Genomic DNA, 19,176 nt, shown 5'->3' with positions numbered 1-19,176 from the left:
GCTATTTCAAAATTCAGAACTCAACTAACCTAAAACTCAATTCATAGAGAACATTATCGGGGCACCGAGCTTCGCTCGTTATTTTTATTTATTGATAAACAGAACACAATTCTCTAAAATGATCGTGTTTATATTTCACAGCTGGCTATATGTCAGCTTATGAATTTCGGGAATGCGATGTTTTGATTTTCCACAGAATCACTCGCTCACTTTTTACTATCCACAGACGACGAAAGTCTCAGCTGTTTCAGACAAGGATGAATTATCCTTTCAATGTCATCAGCGAGTTTTCCCAAGGATGAGACCTAGTGCAATCGAATTTTTATATCATAAACCTACTATGTTCCAAATTTCGTGAAAATCGTTAGAGCCGTTTTCGAGATCCGTTGAACATAAATAACCAGATATAAAAATATAAACAGATATACAGAAATTGCTCGTTTAATATAATGGGATATATGCTATTCATGATAGAGAAAAGAGCAGACAACCAAACACAAGCGGTGTCTATACTTGCATATTTAGCGCTAACCTTTCGCTATAATACGAAGTTAGGCCACAAAGGCGAATCAGCTGATGAAAAATCTTCAAGGTACGTGAGCATTTGCTCCAGAGTTAAGGAGCATAAGGTAAGAGTATAAGGTAAAGCTTATTCATATAAAAATGAGCAAATGCTTATGCTTCTACCTAATGCTCATCAGCAAAACCTTATGCTCCATGCTCACGAGCATATGCTCTGTTTTTACTCATAAGGACCCATGTGTATGTGGCTTCAAATAATTCTGAGAAGTTTCCCGTGATTTTTATGTAATCATTGTTAGTTGACTTCATTCATACTTTATATTTCCGTTTCCTCTGATTATTTTTATTATTCTGAAATATAGGAGCTTCGATCTAATTGGAACAATAGATCTTTTGAAATAATATACATGGTATTATTTACTACTACGAATGTCGGCTAGCAGTCGGCTAGATGTTTGCGTTTAAATCCAACAATTCTTCGTAATGTATCTTCATTCAAAATAAGTTTACTCAGTCAGTTTGTCACAATTGAGTCGCTTAGTGCCTCAGCTATATGTTTTCAGTTTTTAGGTTTTTGTTGTCAGCAGTTAGCACTATTGTAGAGCTATCCAACACAATAGTCTAGCTCTTTGAAGTAGCGATATTCGACATCAAACTAACGAAAATGAATTGTTATGCAACACAGTATTCAAAGTAATTCTTATGATTGTTCTGCCGGTTTTGGAATTATTGGTGTTCTTTCATCTCATGTTATATTCTGGAGGCAAATACAATACTTATTCTATATGCTGTATACTTATTCTATATGCTATTAATGTACTGAAATCACTTCACTTATATGGGCTTTAATAAAACAATATAAAAACTTGTAGTACCCTTTAAAAAGTTTCAACTTGAAAATGACCTATGGTCGAAACTAGTCGTTAAAATATTTTCAAGTTTTCAATAAAGGGTAGGCCTACTACAAGTTTCTATATTGTTTTTATTAATTGATGTACTGTATATATTATATACTGTAAATTAATAAAAGAATTGAAATAGTACGATTTTTCAAACAAACAATAACGTTCTTTGAATGATTATAGAACAATTAAAAAAAGCACTATACATTTCGGGACTTTTTTCTATCCCGTCTTCAGGTAAAAATACGAAATAAATAAACATCAGTATTGACTAATTCAAGAAAAATATTGAAACAATGTTCATAACTCGACAATGATGTTCATTTATTTTCAATCTTCACCTGGAGGTGGGAGTTAGTCCTGGAATTTATAGTGCTTTCAATTGATTTTAATGGTTTTATAATATTAGAGATTTATTGTATTTTAAAAATGAATAAAAAGTCTTTTTGAAAAAGCTGTACTATTTCCTCATCTTTGTATTATCTCTATTAGTTATTAACCGAATTATTTATTTATCACCGCCGATGAATAATTGTGATTTTTATAATAATTGCTGACATCTGGTATTACAAAAAACTTTGAAAATTTGAAATCAGAACTTTCCTATCACCATTAATTGAGTTCATTCATTATGCTATTCAATTCAATATCAGCTGATTGTAGGGCAGAGGTGTCAGCACATTGGTTATGTTGCGATCGGGCTACTGATCAGTACAGCTCTGAAAGCTTCTATTTGCTTCAATAGCGCGTCAGTCGACCGATGGAACGAGCTTGACCGATGGTCTTCGTACGCAGTGTAAACGCATGGTCCTAACCGTGCGCATGCGTGCCGTCAGTCCTGCTCTGTACGGATACATGAAATATGTATGTACAAGACAAGCGCGACTGACGTACGCACTGACGGTCGGTCGAGCTCTGTAACCGGCCTTACGCTTTGCGTACGCTCTGCTGACACATGTCAGCCGCCAATTTTTAAGTCAGGGCGGGCAAGCCGCGTTTTATTATCAACTTCAACAACCTAGAACGCGTAAAAATGGTGATAGAGATATTTTGATTTCAGATTCGGATTCAGCGTCTCTAAATAAGTCGAATGACTCGCTCTCAAAAATAATCAAAATTGAAGAAGTTTTGGTTCTATTGGATATTAAGCCATTCTATATGTACAGTACTCAACATTTTTCGAATGTTTTTTCAAAGTTTCATTTAAAAAACTGTTCTATGCTTTGGAGTTAATCTTAATACAATAACATAGGCCTACTTTGTTATTGCATTGAGGTAAAAGTAATAGTCCATTAATAAATGTACTATTATTACAGTACTTGATCAATAACATCTTGCTCTGAATCAAATTATAAGAACTATTATTCATAATGGGCCATATGAATAAAGTTGAGCATTTGCTTATACTTCTAAAATATTGAGCCATTTTCTATGAATAAACGAAACCTTTTGCTCATGCTCATCAAAAGAATAGTTTGAGCATTTGCTCAAAAGTATAAACTTATGCTCAAAATGATTGATTCTGTAAAATACCTAGGCATCATGATAGATTCTCGACTAAGGTGGGAGCCACATATGTCTTATGTTTGTAATAGATTAAGGAAAACATTTAAACCCTTATTTTGCAGTATAAGAAAATTGTAAAAATATGTCTGAATAGACCAATTAGATATCCCACTAACCTAATCTGTGAAGAATTCAAAGTTCTAAGCCTTGAGGATTTATATAAATTGAACTTATTAAAATATTTATTTAAACGACCATTAGATTTTCCAGTGACTCCTGAACATGGATATACAACTCGTGGTCAAGCCAGAGAGAAACTGTATGAGCCGAGATGTGTAACTGCATCTGCGGCTGGTCATGCAGCCTTTCAGGGTCCTCGTTTATTTAATGTTTTACCTTTCGATATTTCTAGAGAGTCCTCCTTATCGATTTTCTGTAGAAGGTTAAGACTTAATTCTGTAAACTAGGCTATATAAACTAAGCATTGTAATCAATTTGTTTCTTTTTGTGCAAGATGTGTATTTTTGTTTAGATTGCTTAATGGCATAAGATAATACTATTTATGTAAGTAGCTCTATATAGTACTTGAAGCAGGCCTCGTCCTCGACGCAGGCCTAGCCTAATGAGGAGTGCACTTGACATTTCTTATGTTATTATGCTTTGTAAAATCTTACAATGAAGTGAATAAAAGTTATTATTATTATTATTATTATTAAAATTGTATAAGTAAACTAGAGAATTTGCTCAACTTTTGAAGCAAATGCTTCAAAAAAGGTGAGTCTAGTCTGAAGCAGCTTTTCACCTTTTGCTTATAGTAAAATGGCTCAACTAATTTGTGTGAGTAAGAGAGAGAACTATACCAGATACGATCACAAACAATAGTTGAGAACTATTAAACTCTTTTTAGATTCAACCATGATTTATATCACCATTATTCCAACAAAAGAATAAATACAAAAGATACCAATCCGATATAAAGATAGCTATCACAGAATAGGAAATAGGCATTTGAGAAGATGAGAGTGTAGACGATTATAAGAAGGCTATTGAGATTATAAGATTATGCTGAAGATTATTATAGAGATGACATTTTTCACGCTATTTCAAAATTCAGAACTCAACTAACCTAAAACTCAATTCATAGAGAACATTATCGGGGCACCGAGCTTCGCTCGTTATTTTTATTTATTGATAAACAAAACACAATTCTCTAAAATGATCGTGTTTATATTTCACAGCTGGCTATATGTCAGCTTATGAATTTCGGGAATGCGATGTTTTGATTTTCCACAGAATCACTCGCTCACTTTTTACTATCCACAGACGACGAAAGTCTCAGCTGTTTCAGACAAGGATGAATTATCCTTTTAATGTCATTCAGCGAGTTTTCCCAAGGATGAGACCTAGTGCAATCGAATTTTTATATCATAAACCTACTATGTTCCAAATTTCGTGAAAATCGTTAGAGCCGTTTTCGAGATCCGTTGAACATAAATAACCAGATATAAAAATATAAACAGATATACAGAAATTGCTCGTTTAATATAATGGGATATATGCTATTCATGATAGAGAAAAGAGCAGACAACCAAACACAAGCGGTGTCTATACTTGCATATTTAGCGCTAACCTTTCGCTATAATACGAAGTTAGGCCACAAAGGCGAATCAGCTGATGAAAAATCTTCAAGGTACGTGAGCATTTGCTCCAGAGTTAAGGAGCATAAGGTAAGAGTATAAGGTAAAGCTTATTCATATAAAAATGAGCAAATGCTTATGCTTCTACCTAATGCTCATCAGCAAAACCTTATGCTCCATGCTCACGAGCATATGCTCTGTTTTTACTCATAAGGACCCATGTGTATGTGGCTTCAAATAATTCTGAGAAGTTTCCCGTGATTTTTATGTAATCATTGTTAGTTGACTTCATTCATACTTTATATTTCCGTTTCCTCTGATTATTTTTATTATTCTGAAATATAGGAGCTTCGATCTAATTGGAACAATAGATCTTTTGAAATAATATACATGGTATTATTTACTACTACGAATGTCGGCTAGCAGTCGGCTAGATGTTTGCGTTTAAATCCAACAATTCTTCGTAATGTATGTTTCATTCAAAATAAGTTTATTCTCAGTCAGTTTGTCACAATTGAGTCGCTTAGTGCCTCAGCTATATGTTTTCAGTTTTTAGGTTTTTGTTGTCAGCAGTTAGCACTATTGTAGAGCTATCCAACACAATAGTCTAGCTCTTTGAAGTAGCGATATTCGACATCAAACTAACGAAAATGAATTGTTATGCAACACAGTATTCAAAGTAATTCTTATGATTGTTCTGCCGGTTCTTGGAATTATTGGTGTTCTTTCATCTCATGTTATATTCTGGAGGCAAATACAATACTTATTCTATATGCTGTATACTTATTCTATATGCTATTAATGTACTGAAATCACTTCACTTATATGGGCTTTAATAAAAACAATATAAAAACTTGTAGTACCCTTTAAAAAGTTTCAACTTGAAAATGACCTATGGTCGAAACTAGTCGTTAAAATATTTTCAAGTTTTCAATAAAGGGTAGGCCTACTACAAGTTTTTATATTGTTTTTATTAATTGATGTACTGTATATATACTGAAAATTAATAAAAGAATTGAAATAGTACGATTTTTCAAACAAACAATAACGTTCTTTGAATGATTATAGAACAATAAAAAAAGCACTATACATTTCGGGCTTTTTTCTATCCCGTCTTCAGGTACAAATACGAAATAAATAAACATCAGTATTGACTAATTCAAGAAAAATATTGAAACAATGTTCATAACTCGACAATGATGTTCATTTATTTTCAATCTTCACCTGGAGATGGGAGTAAGTCCTGGAATTTATAGTGCTTTCAATTGATTTTAATGGTTTTATAATATTAGAGATTTATTGTATTTTAAAAATGAATAAAAGGTCTTTTAGAAAAAGCTGTACTATTTCCTCATCTTTGTATTATCTCTATTAGTTATTAACCGAATTATTTATTTATCACCGCCGATGAATAATTGTGATTTTTATAATAATTGCTGACATCTGGTATTACAAAAAACTTTGAAAATTTGAAATCAGAACTTTCCTATCACGATTAATTGCCAAGTTGCCCAAGCCTCGAAGATTGCTGAGTACAAATTGATGTCCCTCGTCAGTGAGACGCTGTCGATACGAACAAGTGTGAACTGAATTGCAATTGGCTGCCAACAGAAATTCGCTCCACTTGTAAAAACGCAACTGGCTAGCGTCGCAAATGTGCATCGAGCCTAACGTAACTTTTCACTTGTCCGATACGATTGTCAGACGAACAGTCTTCTAGTAAAAAAAATATAGCACACCATCGATAACCCACCATACAAACCTGACTTAGCCACTAGTAACTTATACCTTTTACCCAAATTCGAGACATAACTTTGAGAGCAGAGCTTCCAAACTAACGAGGAGCTCCAAAACAATGTCACAGCCTACTTAAACTCATTTTGCGGCAGCATTTCATGAAAAGGGGTTTGACAGGCTGGTCCACTGGTATGACAAATGCCTCAACCTTCACGGCAATTACGTTGGAGAATAATCATCCTTTTGGTATTACAGCTCGATGTGAGCTTCAACATAGAGAAAAAATAGCATAAGGCGGAATTCACAACAAAGCTGGGCCGGGCCGGGCCGAGCCGAGCCGGGCGGATCGGCCGAGCGGAATCTGCCTGCGTTCGCACTGAAGCCGATTGCCGATTCGCTCAGTAATACAAATATTGCGCAACTCACTATGTGCGAAGATCGAACTAAACTGAAAGAAGGCAGAATCCGCTTGGCCGAAAACGCTCGAGTTGGGCGTCAAGCAGACTGCACAAATCCTCGGCTCGGTCCGGCGTTGATTTGAATGCTCCCGACTAAATCCTGCATAGCTAGCGCGCACGCGGATTCCGCTAGACTCTAATAAAGGATGGCCACTAACGATAGGACATGCATGATGAACATGTGTGTACACACATGTCGTCATACAATTAAAAAAAAAAGATTGGGGAAGAATAATTAAAAAAAAACAAAGTGAAAAAGGGTAGCTTACCTCTTTGAACCCCCCTGTTGGTTGGGGGAGCTTTGAGTCGAACATCGTACTCATGAATGTGTTGAAAACCAGAATTCACCCACAGTATCCCTGCTTGACATAGGTGGCGACTAAAAGGGAACCCAAGGCAACTCCATAGGTTGCCTTGCCTTCAAACCCCATGCCTTCATGGATCTGCCCCATTAGGGCAGTTTCGGAGGGACAAAAAGAAAAACCCAAGAGACCAGAGATGGGTGAATCTCCAGCAACAAATGTGGGTCAAGAGGCTGACCAGGTGCCCTAGAGGCAATTTGGCGACCCCTCCTTCAGCGGAAGGACCTACAAAAAAGCCAGGAGTGGAAGCCTCACGTAGGTCACGAGTTTGTGGGTGGAGAGGCCAAAACTCACCACTGCTCAAAGAAGGGCGGCCATTCAGGCCAGGCAACACTTCTTGGGAGAGGTGAGGCTTTTGACCTGCAGAGTTTTGAAGGGGCAAAAAGAAAAACCCAAGAGACCAGAGATGGGTGAAACTCCAGGTACAAATGTGGATCAAGAGGCTGCGTCAAGGGTGGCCGGGCGCTCTAGAGGCAGCTTAGCCACCCCTTCCTCAGTGGAAGGACCTTCGACGAAGGCCAGGAGTGGAACTCATGTAGGTCGCGAGGACTAATCAGTCTGAAGAGACTGCCAAGCATATCACACTGGATTGCGACAAGCAACCAGGTGATGAATGGGATGTTAGCATAGGGGAAAACTCCTGGTTCTTGTAAAGGACACAGGTATTGGTTTGCCTAACTAATATACTACTTGGGAACACAATAAGCTTCGGTTGACGTGTGGGGTTATTTGAACCTTTGGATCCTTGAATCCTTCCCTTCAAAAATCATAATCATCATACCTGTTTAAGAATTTCAGTCCTGCTTCCACATATTGGTCGAGTCGCTGGCCCAGCCTGGTAAGCTTGGCTGCGTTGGTCCATGGCTGCGTCCACACTGCGTGCCCAATCTAGGCCAGCGGTAGCCAGCGACATATCCATGATAGAAATTGAAAATATCAACTGGAATGAATACGATAAAAATCAATAACAAAATATCACAAAGCTGATTAATAGTAGCAATTAGGCCTATAGCAAGTCAATCACTCAGAAAAAACAGCAAATGAGACAACAAAGCAGGAAACAGAATGCATTAATAGAGAAGTGTGGATGAGTGGTTTGCCAGCACTGGCCTTGGTTGGGCTGGCCTCCGCTCGTAAAAAATCGGAGCGATAGCCAACGAAGGCCAGCGCTGGCAAACCAGCCATCCACACATTGGCCGACGCTGGCCCACGTTGGGCCAATATGTAGGTGCACCATAATAATATAACATTGAATCAATCAATCAATCATCAACAGATAATCATGTTGGCACCTTCTTCCAGGAGTAGCATTGGACAGACAGACTGAGCTGGAATACCAATAATCCACTATATTGTCTCCACCTGGACATCAGAAATAAATAGATGAGAACAAAATATGAAATTAAAACATAATAAAAAATAGAAACGAATACAAATTAAAATAGAATATGAAACAAAAATAAATACGAGGAATAATAATAGAGTAAGAAAAAATATTTGAAAACAAGAAAGAGGATTAATTGACTATTAATTTTAAAAATTACTTGCGAAAGCTGAACTAACTACACTCACTAGAGTTTTGTAATGTCTGATAAAATAATGTCCCTTGAAGTTTTAATATTTTTTTTATAGTCAACTTTTATCCACGAATTAAATAGTAAACAAAATGGAAGAGTGGAAAAGCGTTATTATATTGAGGGACTTTTTGCATGTTTAGGGTGTGTGCACACAGAGAGAGGTCAGCGGTCTGAGCGGTCTTAGGAGGTTTATATCCATATCCTCTCAAGAACGCTGCAACTTGAAACATCAGGCGTTCTTGGTGAAATGAAATAAAATGAAGATATACTTCAGGAGGCAGAATTACGACTTTTTAGCACTTTCCTTTACTACTCAACCTCGATTTACTTTTGTGCACACACCCTAAATAATGAATCAATATTTTCGTTCCTGTAACATAAATTAAGAGCATTACAAGTTTTCAATAGGAAGCAATACTTTTCATGCAGTAATTAATCTATATTTTATAAGAACTATGAGTCGAAACAAGGTTATCAATATTATATGTGCAGGTTTAGTGAATTTAAAATAAAAAGGCATGCCACTTTGGTAAAAAATTGATAATGAACATTGAATGATGAAAGTATTAGAGCTGCTCTGAAGAATAGTAATTACAGCAGAATTTCGAGGTACTAGGTCAAAGCTTAGAGTTGAACTTTGGGTTTGTTCATTTACAATGGGTAGTTCCATTGTCAGTCATCATATCAGCAGTGATCATGCTATTTCGCCATTGCTTGCTACAATTTGATTAGTACAAATTGAGTTGATTCGGAACTAGCTGACTGAATCCATGAAGATTTTTTGCCTGTTCTGAAATTTTGGGCATAGCCTATCGCTTACTTTTTGTTTCACATGTCAAAAAGTTCAAAGACTGTCAGGAAACATAATATGCTGGCAATGAAGCCAAATACAGCATAGTAAAAAGGATGCAATACAGATATGTATAAACACATTCACACTATACACTGCTCTGCTTTTGACACTTTCACTCCACAACACTACACAACTTGAAAGTTTTTGTCCGCTTCAATTTGCGCAGCATAAGTGTGTTGTCAAGTAGGAGAACGACCTCTTCATTTTCATGCCGTTGTATCCTGTCTGCATGCTTGCGTGCGAAGCGCCCAATTTCTGATAAGACAAACTCCACCTCCAGATCTATGTGAATCACATCGTTTCGGATGAAGCTTGTAGTATCAACGATGTTCCTCAAAACTTTGTTCTGGAACCGTTGAGTAACATTCACATTGCTCTTGCTGGCACAGCCCCACAGCTGTATTCCATACATCCATATGGGTGTCAGGATCTGCTTGTGTTTGAATGAGATGACGATATCCTTTACTAGCCAGAGTTAGGTCTTGTTCGCCTCTGTACCACACCCATCATTCAAATTTAGTTTGATCATTGATGTAAGGTTATGTCAAGTAGCTTTTCTACAAGACAAACCGTCTGAAATAGAATTATTGTATCTTGTATCAATAGCACAAAATCTCAAAAGATTTTTACTAGTAGTTCTGTGAACAGTAGACCTCACGCAGTATTCTCATCCACAAGTACCTGATTGAAACTATAGAACTTATGGAGATACAGCAATAGACTGGCTTCTCCACAAATCTGTGTAATCACTTGTCAGCTGATTTATGATAAATAATTCTATAGTCTGATTTTTACTCTAATATTGGCGTATGAAGGAGGCTCCTTTTTCCTTTTATATTATCCTTGAAATGCAAAATTTCTAAAAACGATGTATAGACGTCGACGCGCAATTAAAAAAGGAACATACCTGTCAAATTTCATGAAAAACTATTACCGCGTTTCGCCGTAAATGCGCAACATATAAACATTTAAACATTAAGAGAAATGCCAAACCGTCGACTTGAATCTTAGACCTCACTTCGCTCAGTCAATAATTAGTTTTATCGTCTATCGTTGCTGAAATTGATGCTCTAATGAGACTTAGGCTTGTGCATGGATAGAATATAATATAATATGATGCATGAGAAAGATAATGATGAGAGATGGATGAACTTTAGTTTCAGGAATATTCTGAACGACTGTGGAGTGAATTTCAAGAATATAAATTGGAGTTAATTTGACTGACCATGAGTGGTCACCCTTTCAATAGGAGTACCAAGTGCAAGTCTCAAATAAAATATTTGAAAATCTGATTTGATGTGATCTGATCATAATAGCTAGAGCACGCCATGGTATACACATCTACAAAATATATTTTGAACAGGTTTCTTCCACATTTTTAATTGACTTTTAATTGAGGAAGCATTGGAAATGTAATAACTATGGATTAGTGCAGAAATGAAGCATAGAAGATGCAAGTAATAGCTTACAATTACTTTCCATTTTCTACAATGATAGGTTCAAGATGCTAATAGTTGAGAATTGCTCTATGCAAGATGGTATAAGACCATTTTAATTTCAATTATCAACATTTTTATGATTTTTATGAGTGTATCTTAATTTTGAATATCTCAAGTTACCAAAGTACTGAAGGAATAATTTCAGTAGATAATTAAAATGCCATAACTGCATATTTTCATGAAATTTGGAAGAATATTCATATCAGAAAATTTTTAATATGAGATTGCATCTAATTGAGTATGGAATGATACCCTTCTTGGATCAAGCAATTCTCTTATACAATAATATGTTAATAGAAAGCATCTTTTACATAAGAAGAAGAAGGAAAATCATTAGACAATAATTCTGTCCTTACAAAATTAACAATCAATAGAGCATTGAACAGTTGTAACATGAATTGAGTAATCTATAGGTGAAGCATAGAATATGCATGTAACACAGTTTCTTTTCATTATCTTTTCTATATTAAAAACACAATTTTTACATTCATTAGTATTTTTCTCATCATTTCTATTTCCATTTTCATTTTTTAGTATTTTTTTTTAATTTATTCTATCTTTTTCATTTTTTAGTATTTTTTTATTTGTAATTTTTTCTAGTAAATCTTTTTTTCTTTTTTCTTTTATTCTATTTTTTGTAATTTTTTATTTCATTTTTTTATTTGTATTTTTTTCTAGTAAATCTTTTTTTGTATTTTTTTATTCTATTATATTTTTTGAAAATTTTTATTTTTTTTTGTTATTTGTAATTTTTTCTAGTAAATCTTTTTTAACTTTTTTTGTAAATCTTTCTTTTATTTTTCCATTGGATTTGACAATAGCTTAAAGATGCTATGTAGTTGAATTGCTCCATGCAAAAGGGGCATTAGACCATTTTTATCCAATTATCAACATTCTGTGATTTCTATGTGTAAACTTTAAATTTTGAATAGCTCAAGTGACCAAAAGTACTGAAGGAATAATTTTAGTAGATAATTTATATGCCATAATTGCATATTTATATGGAATTTAGAAGAACATTATTATCAAAATAGTGTTTAAACATAAGATTGCAACTATTAGATGGTCTGATACACTTCTTGCATGAAACAATTCAATCATCTAATACAATAATAAGTTGATAAGAAGCATCTCTACAAGTAAAAATGGTAGGTAAATCAATACAAAATGACTACCTTTACAAGATTAACAATCAAAAGTCTAATAGAGCATGAAAGATGCATGTCATCCAGTGACTATAATTTCTGTAATTTCTATAAGTTTGGTATTAAATACAAAATGTACGCATTGAAGATGTGTGTGAATGTAGCACATTTACATTTTTAATTCTTTTACGAGTGAAAATTATATTCAATAGTGGCAACTTTGTAGATGTGTATAGCATAGCGAGGAGCTCAGGTTTAACTGAACTAGATAAAAATAACTATTTTCTGTTGATAGAAAAAATACATACAACTGGCAAACAGATTCCAAAGAGAGAAAACTCTGGGATTGCAAAAATGAGAGAGATCAAGTGCTTTATAAGAGCTTCTGCAAGCATTCGGTACTGCTTTTGGATGGGTGACCGCTTCAAAAATGTTTTCATCCAAGTATTCCTTGCGAATATTGTAATTATATTATACACCAAATATCGTGAATATTATTAATCCACCAAAAACTCGGTGATTTGTAAACTATCAAAAATGAAGGCTCATTCATTTCTCAACATCATCCTTAAGATTGACTAGCCCAAGGACCAAGACACAAAAGGCGTATCTCAGTCGGCACGACTCGACAGAAGAGGAAGCTCTCCGATTGGCTGATTCTTGATACCTCAAATCAATTAGCCAATCAGAGAGCTTCCTGTCCTGTCGAGCCATGCCGACTCGTCTGAAGAACGCCTCATGTGTCTCGGCCCTAAAGGTGGCATCTGGATCTCGGTATTAACTTCTATAATATAGCTTTCTATATTTATATTCTATAGCTATTCTATATATTTAATCTTTTCAATACTACAGCTTTTACTTTCCTTGCCCTATTACCACAGGTAAGGAAAGTATTGCTTTCCAATAAAAATTAAGGTACCCCAATTTCCAAATTTCTATACGTTTCAAGGTCCACTGAGTCCAAAAAAGCGGGTTTTGGGTATTGGACTGTGTGTATGTGTGTGAGTGTGTGTGTATCTGTTTACATGATATCTCTCATCTCCCAATTAACGAAATGACTTGAAATTTGAAACTTAAGGTACTTACAATATAAGGATCCGACACGAACAATTTCGATCAAATGCAATTCAAGATGGCGGTTAAAATGGCAAAAATGTTGTCAAAAACAGGGTTTTCCGCGATTTTCTCGAAAACGGCCCAACGATTTTGATCAAATTTATAACTAAAAAAGTTATGGATAAGCTCTATCAACTGCCACAATTCCCATATATGTAAAGGAACTCCACCCCATCTATGCAAAGTTTGATTTCAGATTCCCAATTATCAGGTTTCAGATACAATTTAAACAAAAAAAAAATCAAGTGCATCAAACGTAGAAGTCTGTGTTTTTCTACTTAAATTTTTTGTTCAGTTTTATTCAGTTTTTCAGATATTCTTCCATATGAATCCAGCATAAGTTTTTCAAAAACTAGTCCCCAAACAATTCAGCATCGGTGTATTTCACCAGAGGAACTGAATTCCGGGCGAAATCTTTCACCCTGTATAGCTCGCTAATGAAGCGTTTCTGGATATATGTTTATAAGAACTTTTTTTCTTATTTTTACCTCTACTATCACGTATTAAATTATTTTACCATAATTATGAATCACCCTGTATATCACCATTATTCCAACAAAAGAATAAATACAAAAGATACCAATCCGATATAAAGATAGCTATCACAGAATAGGAAATAGCCATTTGAGAAGATGAGAGTGTAGACGATTATAAGAAGGCTATTGAGATTATAAGATTATGCTGAAGATTATTATAGAGATGACATTTTTTCACGCTATTTCAAAATTCAGAACTCAACTAACCTAAAACTCAATTCATAGAGAACATTATCGGGGCACCGAGCTTCGCTCGTTATTTTTATTTATTGATAAACAGAACACAATTCTCTAAAATGATCGTGTTTAAATTTCACAGCTGGCTATATGTCAGCTTATGAATTTCGGGAATGCGATGTTTTGATTTTCCACAGAATCACTCGCTCACTTTTTACTATCCTCAGACGACGAAAGTCTCAGCTGTTTCAGACAAGGATGAATTATCCTTTTAATGTCATTCAGCGAGTTTTCCCAAGGATGATACCTAGTGCAATCGAATTTTTATATCATAAACCTACTATGTTCCAAATTTCGTGAAAATCGTTAGAGCCGTTTTCGAGATCCGTTGAACATAAATAACCAGATATAAAAATATAAACAGATATACAGAAATTGCTCGTTTAATATAATGGGATGTGATATGATATTCATGATAGAGAAAAGAGCAGACAACCAAACACAAGCGGTGTCTATACTTGCATATTTAGCGCTAACCTTTTGCTATAAAACAAAGTTAGGCCACAAAGGCGAATCAGCTGATGAAAAATCTTCAAAGTACGTGAGCATTTGCTCCAGAGTTAAGGAGCATAAGGTAAGAGTATAAGGTAAAGCTTATTCATATAAAAATGAGCAAATGCTTATGCTTCTACCTAATGCTCATCAGCAAAACCTTATGCTCCATGCTCACGAGCATATGCTCTGTTTTTACTCATATGGACCCATGTGTATGTGGCTTCAAATAATTCTGAGAAGTTTCCCATGATTTGTATGTTATCATTGTTAGTTGACTTCATTCATACTTTATATTTCCGTTTCCTCTGATTATTTTTATTATTCTGAAATATAGGAGCTTCGATCTAATTGGAACAATAGATCTTTTGAAATAATATACATGGTATTATTTACTACTACGAATGTCGGCTAGCAGTCGGCTAGATGTTTGCGTTTAAATCCAACAATTCTTGGTAATGTATGTTTCATTCAAAATAAGTTTATTCTCAGTCAGTTTGTCACAATTGAGTCGCTTAGTGCCTCAGCTATATGTTTTCAGTTTTTAGGTTTTTGTTGTCAGCAGTCAGCACTATTGTAGAGCTATCCAACACAATAGTCTAGCTCTTTGAAGTAGCGATATTCGACATCAAACTAACGAAAATGAATTGTTATGCAACACAGTATTCAAAGTAATTCTTATGATTGTTCTGCCGGTTCTTGGAATTATTGGTGTTCTTTCATCTCATGTTATATTCTGGAGGCAAATACAATACTTATTCTATATGCTGTATACTTATTCTATATGCTATTAATGTACTGAAATCACTTCACTTATATGGGCTTTAATAAAAACAATATAAAAACTTGTAGTACCCTTTAAAAAGTTTCAACTTGAAAATGACCTATGGTCGAAACTAGTCGTTAAAATATTTTCAAGTTTTCAATAAAGGGTAGGCCTACTACAAGTTTTTATATTGTTTTTATTAATTGATGTACTGTATATATACTGAAAATTAATAAAAGAATTGAAATAGTACGATTTTTCAAACAAACAATAACGTTCTTTGAATGATTATAGAACAATTAAAAAAATCACTATACATTTCGAGGCTTTTTTCTATCCCGTCTTCAGGTACAAATACGAAATAAATAAACATCAGTATTGACTAATTCAAGAAAAATATTGAAACAATGTTCATAACTCGACAATGATGTTCATTTATTTTCAATCTTCACCTGGAGATGGGAGTAAGTCCTGGAATTTATAGTGCTTTCAATTGATTTTAATGGTTTTATAATATTAGAGATTTATTGTATTTTAAAAAGAAATAAAAGGTCTTTTTGAAAAAGCTGTACTATTTCCTCATCTTTGTATTATCTCTATTAGTTATTAACCGAATTATTTATTTATTACCGCCGATGAATAATTGTGATTTTTATAATAATTGCTGACATCTGGTATTACAAAAAACTTTGAAAATTTGAAATCAGAACTTTCCTATCACGATTAATTGCCAAGTTGCCCAAGCCTCGAAGATTGCTGAGTACAAATTGATGTCCCTCGTCAGTGAGACGCTGTCGATACGAACAAGTGTGAACTGAATTGCAATTGGCTGCCAACAGAAATTCGCTCCACTACTTGTAAAAACGCAACTGGCTAGCGTCGCAAATGTGCATCGAGCCTAACGTAACTTTTCACTTGTCCGATACGATTGTCAGACGAACAGTCTTCTAGTAAAAAAAATATAGCACACCATCGATAACCCACCATACAAACCTGACTTAGCCACTAGTAACTTATACCTTTTACCCAAATTCGAGACATAACTTTGAGAGCAGAGCTTCCAAACTAACGAGGAGCTCCAAAACAATGTCACAGCCTACTTAAACTCATTTTGCGGCAGCATTTTATGAAAAGGGGTTTGACAGGCTGGTCCACTGGTATGACAAATGCCTCAACCTTCACGGCAATTACGTTGGAGAATAATCATCCTTTTGGTATTACAGCTCGATGTGAGCTTCAACATAGAGAAAAAATAGCATAAGGCGGATTTCACACCAAAGCTGGGCCGGGCCGGGCCGAGCCGAGCCGGGCGGATCGGCCGAGCGGAATCTGCCTGCGTTCGCACTGAAGCCGATTGCCGATTCGCTCAGTAATACAAATATTGCGCAACTCACTATGTGCGAAGATCGAACTAAACTGAAAGAAGGCAGAATCCGCTTGGCCGAAAACGCTCGAGTTGGGCGTCAAGCAGACTGCACAAATCCTCGGCTCGGTCCGGCGTTGATTTGAATGCTCCCGACTAAATCCTGCATAGCTAGCGCGCACGCGGATTCCGCTAGACTCTAATAAAGGATGGCCACTAACGATAGGACATGCATGATGAACATGTGTGTACACACATGTCGTCATACATTGTTCAAGTTAGTCAAACAATTAAAAAATAAAAAAAGATTGGGGAAGAATAATTAAAAAAAAAACAAAGTGAAAAAGGGTAGCTTACCTCTTTGAACCCCCCTGTTGGTTGGGGGAGCTTTGAGTCGAACATCGTACTCATGAATGTGTTGAAAACCAGAATTCACCCACAGTATCCCTGCTTGACATAGGTGGCGACTAAAAGGGACCCCAAGGCAACTCCATAAGTTGCCTTGCCTTCAAACCCCATGCCTTCATGGATCTGCCCCATTAGGGCAGTTTCGGAGGGACAAAAAGAAAAACCCAAGAGACCAGAGATGGGTGAATCTCCAGCAACAAATGTGGGTCAAGAGGCTGACCAGGTGCCCTAGAGGCAATTTGGCGACCCCTCCTTCAGCGGAAGGACCTACAAAAAAGCCAGGAGTGGAACTCACGTAGGTCACGAGTTTGTGGGTGGAGAGGCCAAAACTCACCACTGCTCAAAGAAGGGCGGCCATTCAGGCCAGGCAACACTTCTTGGGAGAGGTGAGGCTTTTGACCTGCAGAGTTTTGAAGGGGCAAAAAGAAAAACCCAAGAGACCAGAGATGGGTGAAACTCCAGGTACAAATGTGGATCAAGAGGCTGCGTCAAGGGTGGCCGGGCGCTCTAGAGGCAGCTTAGCCACCCCTTCCTCAGTGGAAGGACCTTCGACGAAGGCCAGGAGTGGAACTCACGTAGGTCGCGAGGACTAATCAGTCTGAAGAGACTGCCAAGCATATCACACTGGATTGCGACAAGCAACCAGGTGATGAATGGGATGTTAGCATAGGGGAAAACTCCTGGTTCTTGTAAAGGACACAGGTATTGGTTTGCCTAACTAATATACTACTTGGGAACACAATAAGCTTCGGTTGACGTGTGGGGTTATTTGAACCTTTGGATCCTTGAATCCGTCCCTTCAAAAATCATAATCATCATACCTGTTTAAAAATTTCAGTCCTGCTTCCACATATTGGTCGAGTCGCTGGCCCAGCCTGGTAAGCTTGGCTGCGTTGGTCCATGGCTGCGTCCACACTGCGTGCCCAATCAAGGCCAGCGGTAGCCAGCGACATATCCATGATAGAAATTGAAAATATCAACTGGAATGAATACGATAAAAATCAATAACAAAATATCACAAAGCTGATTAATAGTAGCAATTAGGCCTATAGCAAGTCAATCACTCAGAAAAAACAGCAAATGAGACAACAAAGCAGGAAACAGAACGCATTAGTAGAGAAGTGTGGATGAGTGGTTTGCCAGCACTGGCCTTGGTTGGCCTTCGTTGGGCTGGCCTCCGCTCGTAAAAAATCGGAGCGATAGCCAAAGAAGGCCAGCGCTGGCAAACCAGCCATCCACACATTGGCCGACGCTGGCCCACGTTGGGCCAATATGTAGGTGCGGCATAATAATATAACATTGAATCAATCAATCAATCAGCAACAGATAATCATGTTGGCACCTGCTTCCAGGAGTGGCATTGGACAGACAGACTGAGCTGGAATACCAATAATACATCATTATGTCATAAACCATAAGTGTGGCGGACCCAAACCCACTATATTGTCTCCACCTGGACATCAGAAATAAATAGATGAGAACAAAATATGAAATTAAAACATAATAAAAAATAGAAACGAATACAAATTAAAATAGAATATGAAACAAAAATAAATACGAGGAATAATAATAGAGTAAGAAAAAAATATTTGAAAACAAGAAAGAGGATTAATTGACTATTAATTTTAAAAATTTACTTGCGAAAGCTGAACTAACTACACTCACTAGAGTTTTGTAATGTCTGATAAATGTCCCTTGAAGTTTTAATATTTTTTTATAGTCAACTTTTATCCACGAATTAAATAGTAAACAAAATGGAAGAGTGGAAAATCGTTATTATATTGAGGGACTTTTTGCATGTTTAGGGTGTGTGCACACAGAGAGAGGTCAGCGGTCTGAGCGGTCTTAGGAGGTTTATATCCATATCCTCTCAAGAACGCTGCAACTTGAAACATCAGGCGTTCTTGGTGAAATGAAATAAAATGAAGATACACTTCAGGAGGCAGAATTACGACTTTTTAGCACTTTCCTTTACTACTCAACCTCGATTTACTTTTGTGCACACACCCTAAATAATGAATCAATATTTTCGTTCCTGTAACATAAATTAAGAGCATTAC

General features: G+C 36.0%; 1 protein-coding gene across 1 annotated transcript; it reads right to left on the bottom strand.

The window, feature by feature from the left end:
- Window positions 1-7,823: 7,823 nt before the first annotated feature.
- LOC111043749 lies at window positions 7,824-18,806 on the bottom strand. The gene is made up of 3 exons (XM_039443915.1): window positions 18,782-18,806; window positions 17,938-18,096; window positions 7,824-8,064 (listed from the first exon to the last, which is right to left on the bottom strand). The coding sequence occupies exons 2-3, from the start codon at window positions 18,073-18,075 to the stop codon at window positions 7,900-7,902; spliced, it is 303 nt and encodes a 100-aa protein (XP_039299849.1). The 5' UTR covers window positions 18,076-18,096; window positions 18,782-18,806; the 3' UTR covers window positions 7,824-7,899.
- Window positions 18,807-19,176: the final 370 nt, after the last annotated feature.

The sequence above is a fragment of the Nilaparvata lugens genome, unplaced genomic scaffold, assembly GCF_014356525.2.
Source record: "Nilaparvata lugens isolate BPH unplaced genomic scaffold, ASM1435652v1 scaffold2151, whole genome shotgun sequence".
Classification (NCBI taxonomy): domain Eukaryota; kingdom Metazoa; phylum Arthropoda; class Insecta; order Hemiptera; family Delphacidae; genus Nilaparvata; species Nilaparvata lugens.
Note: the sequence above shows the minus strand (reverse complement) of the source record. Positions and strands in the feature narration are given on the sequence as shown.

Bases quoted from the DNA above. Each gene is read 5' to 3' on its own strand.
- LOC111043749 (XM_039443915.1), bottom strand. From the start codon at position 18,075: ATGGATATGTCGCTGGCTACCGCTGGCCTTGATTGGGCACGCAGTGTG. The intron at 8,065-17,937 runs GTATGATGATTA...TATTCATTCCAG, and splicing joins GGACTGAAATTTTTAAACAG to TTGATATTTTCAATTTCTAT.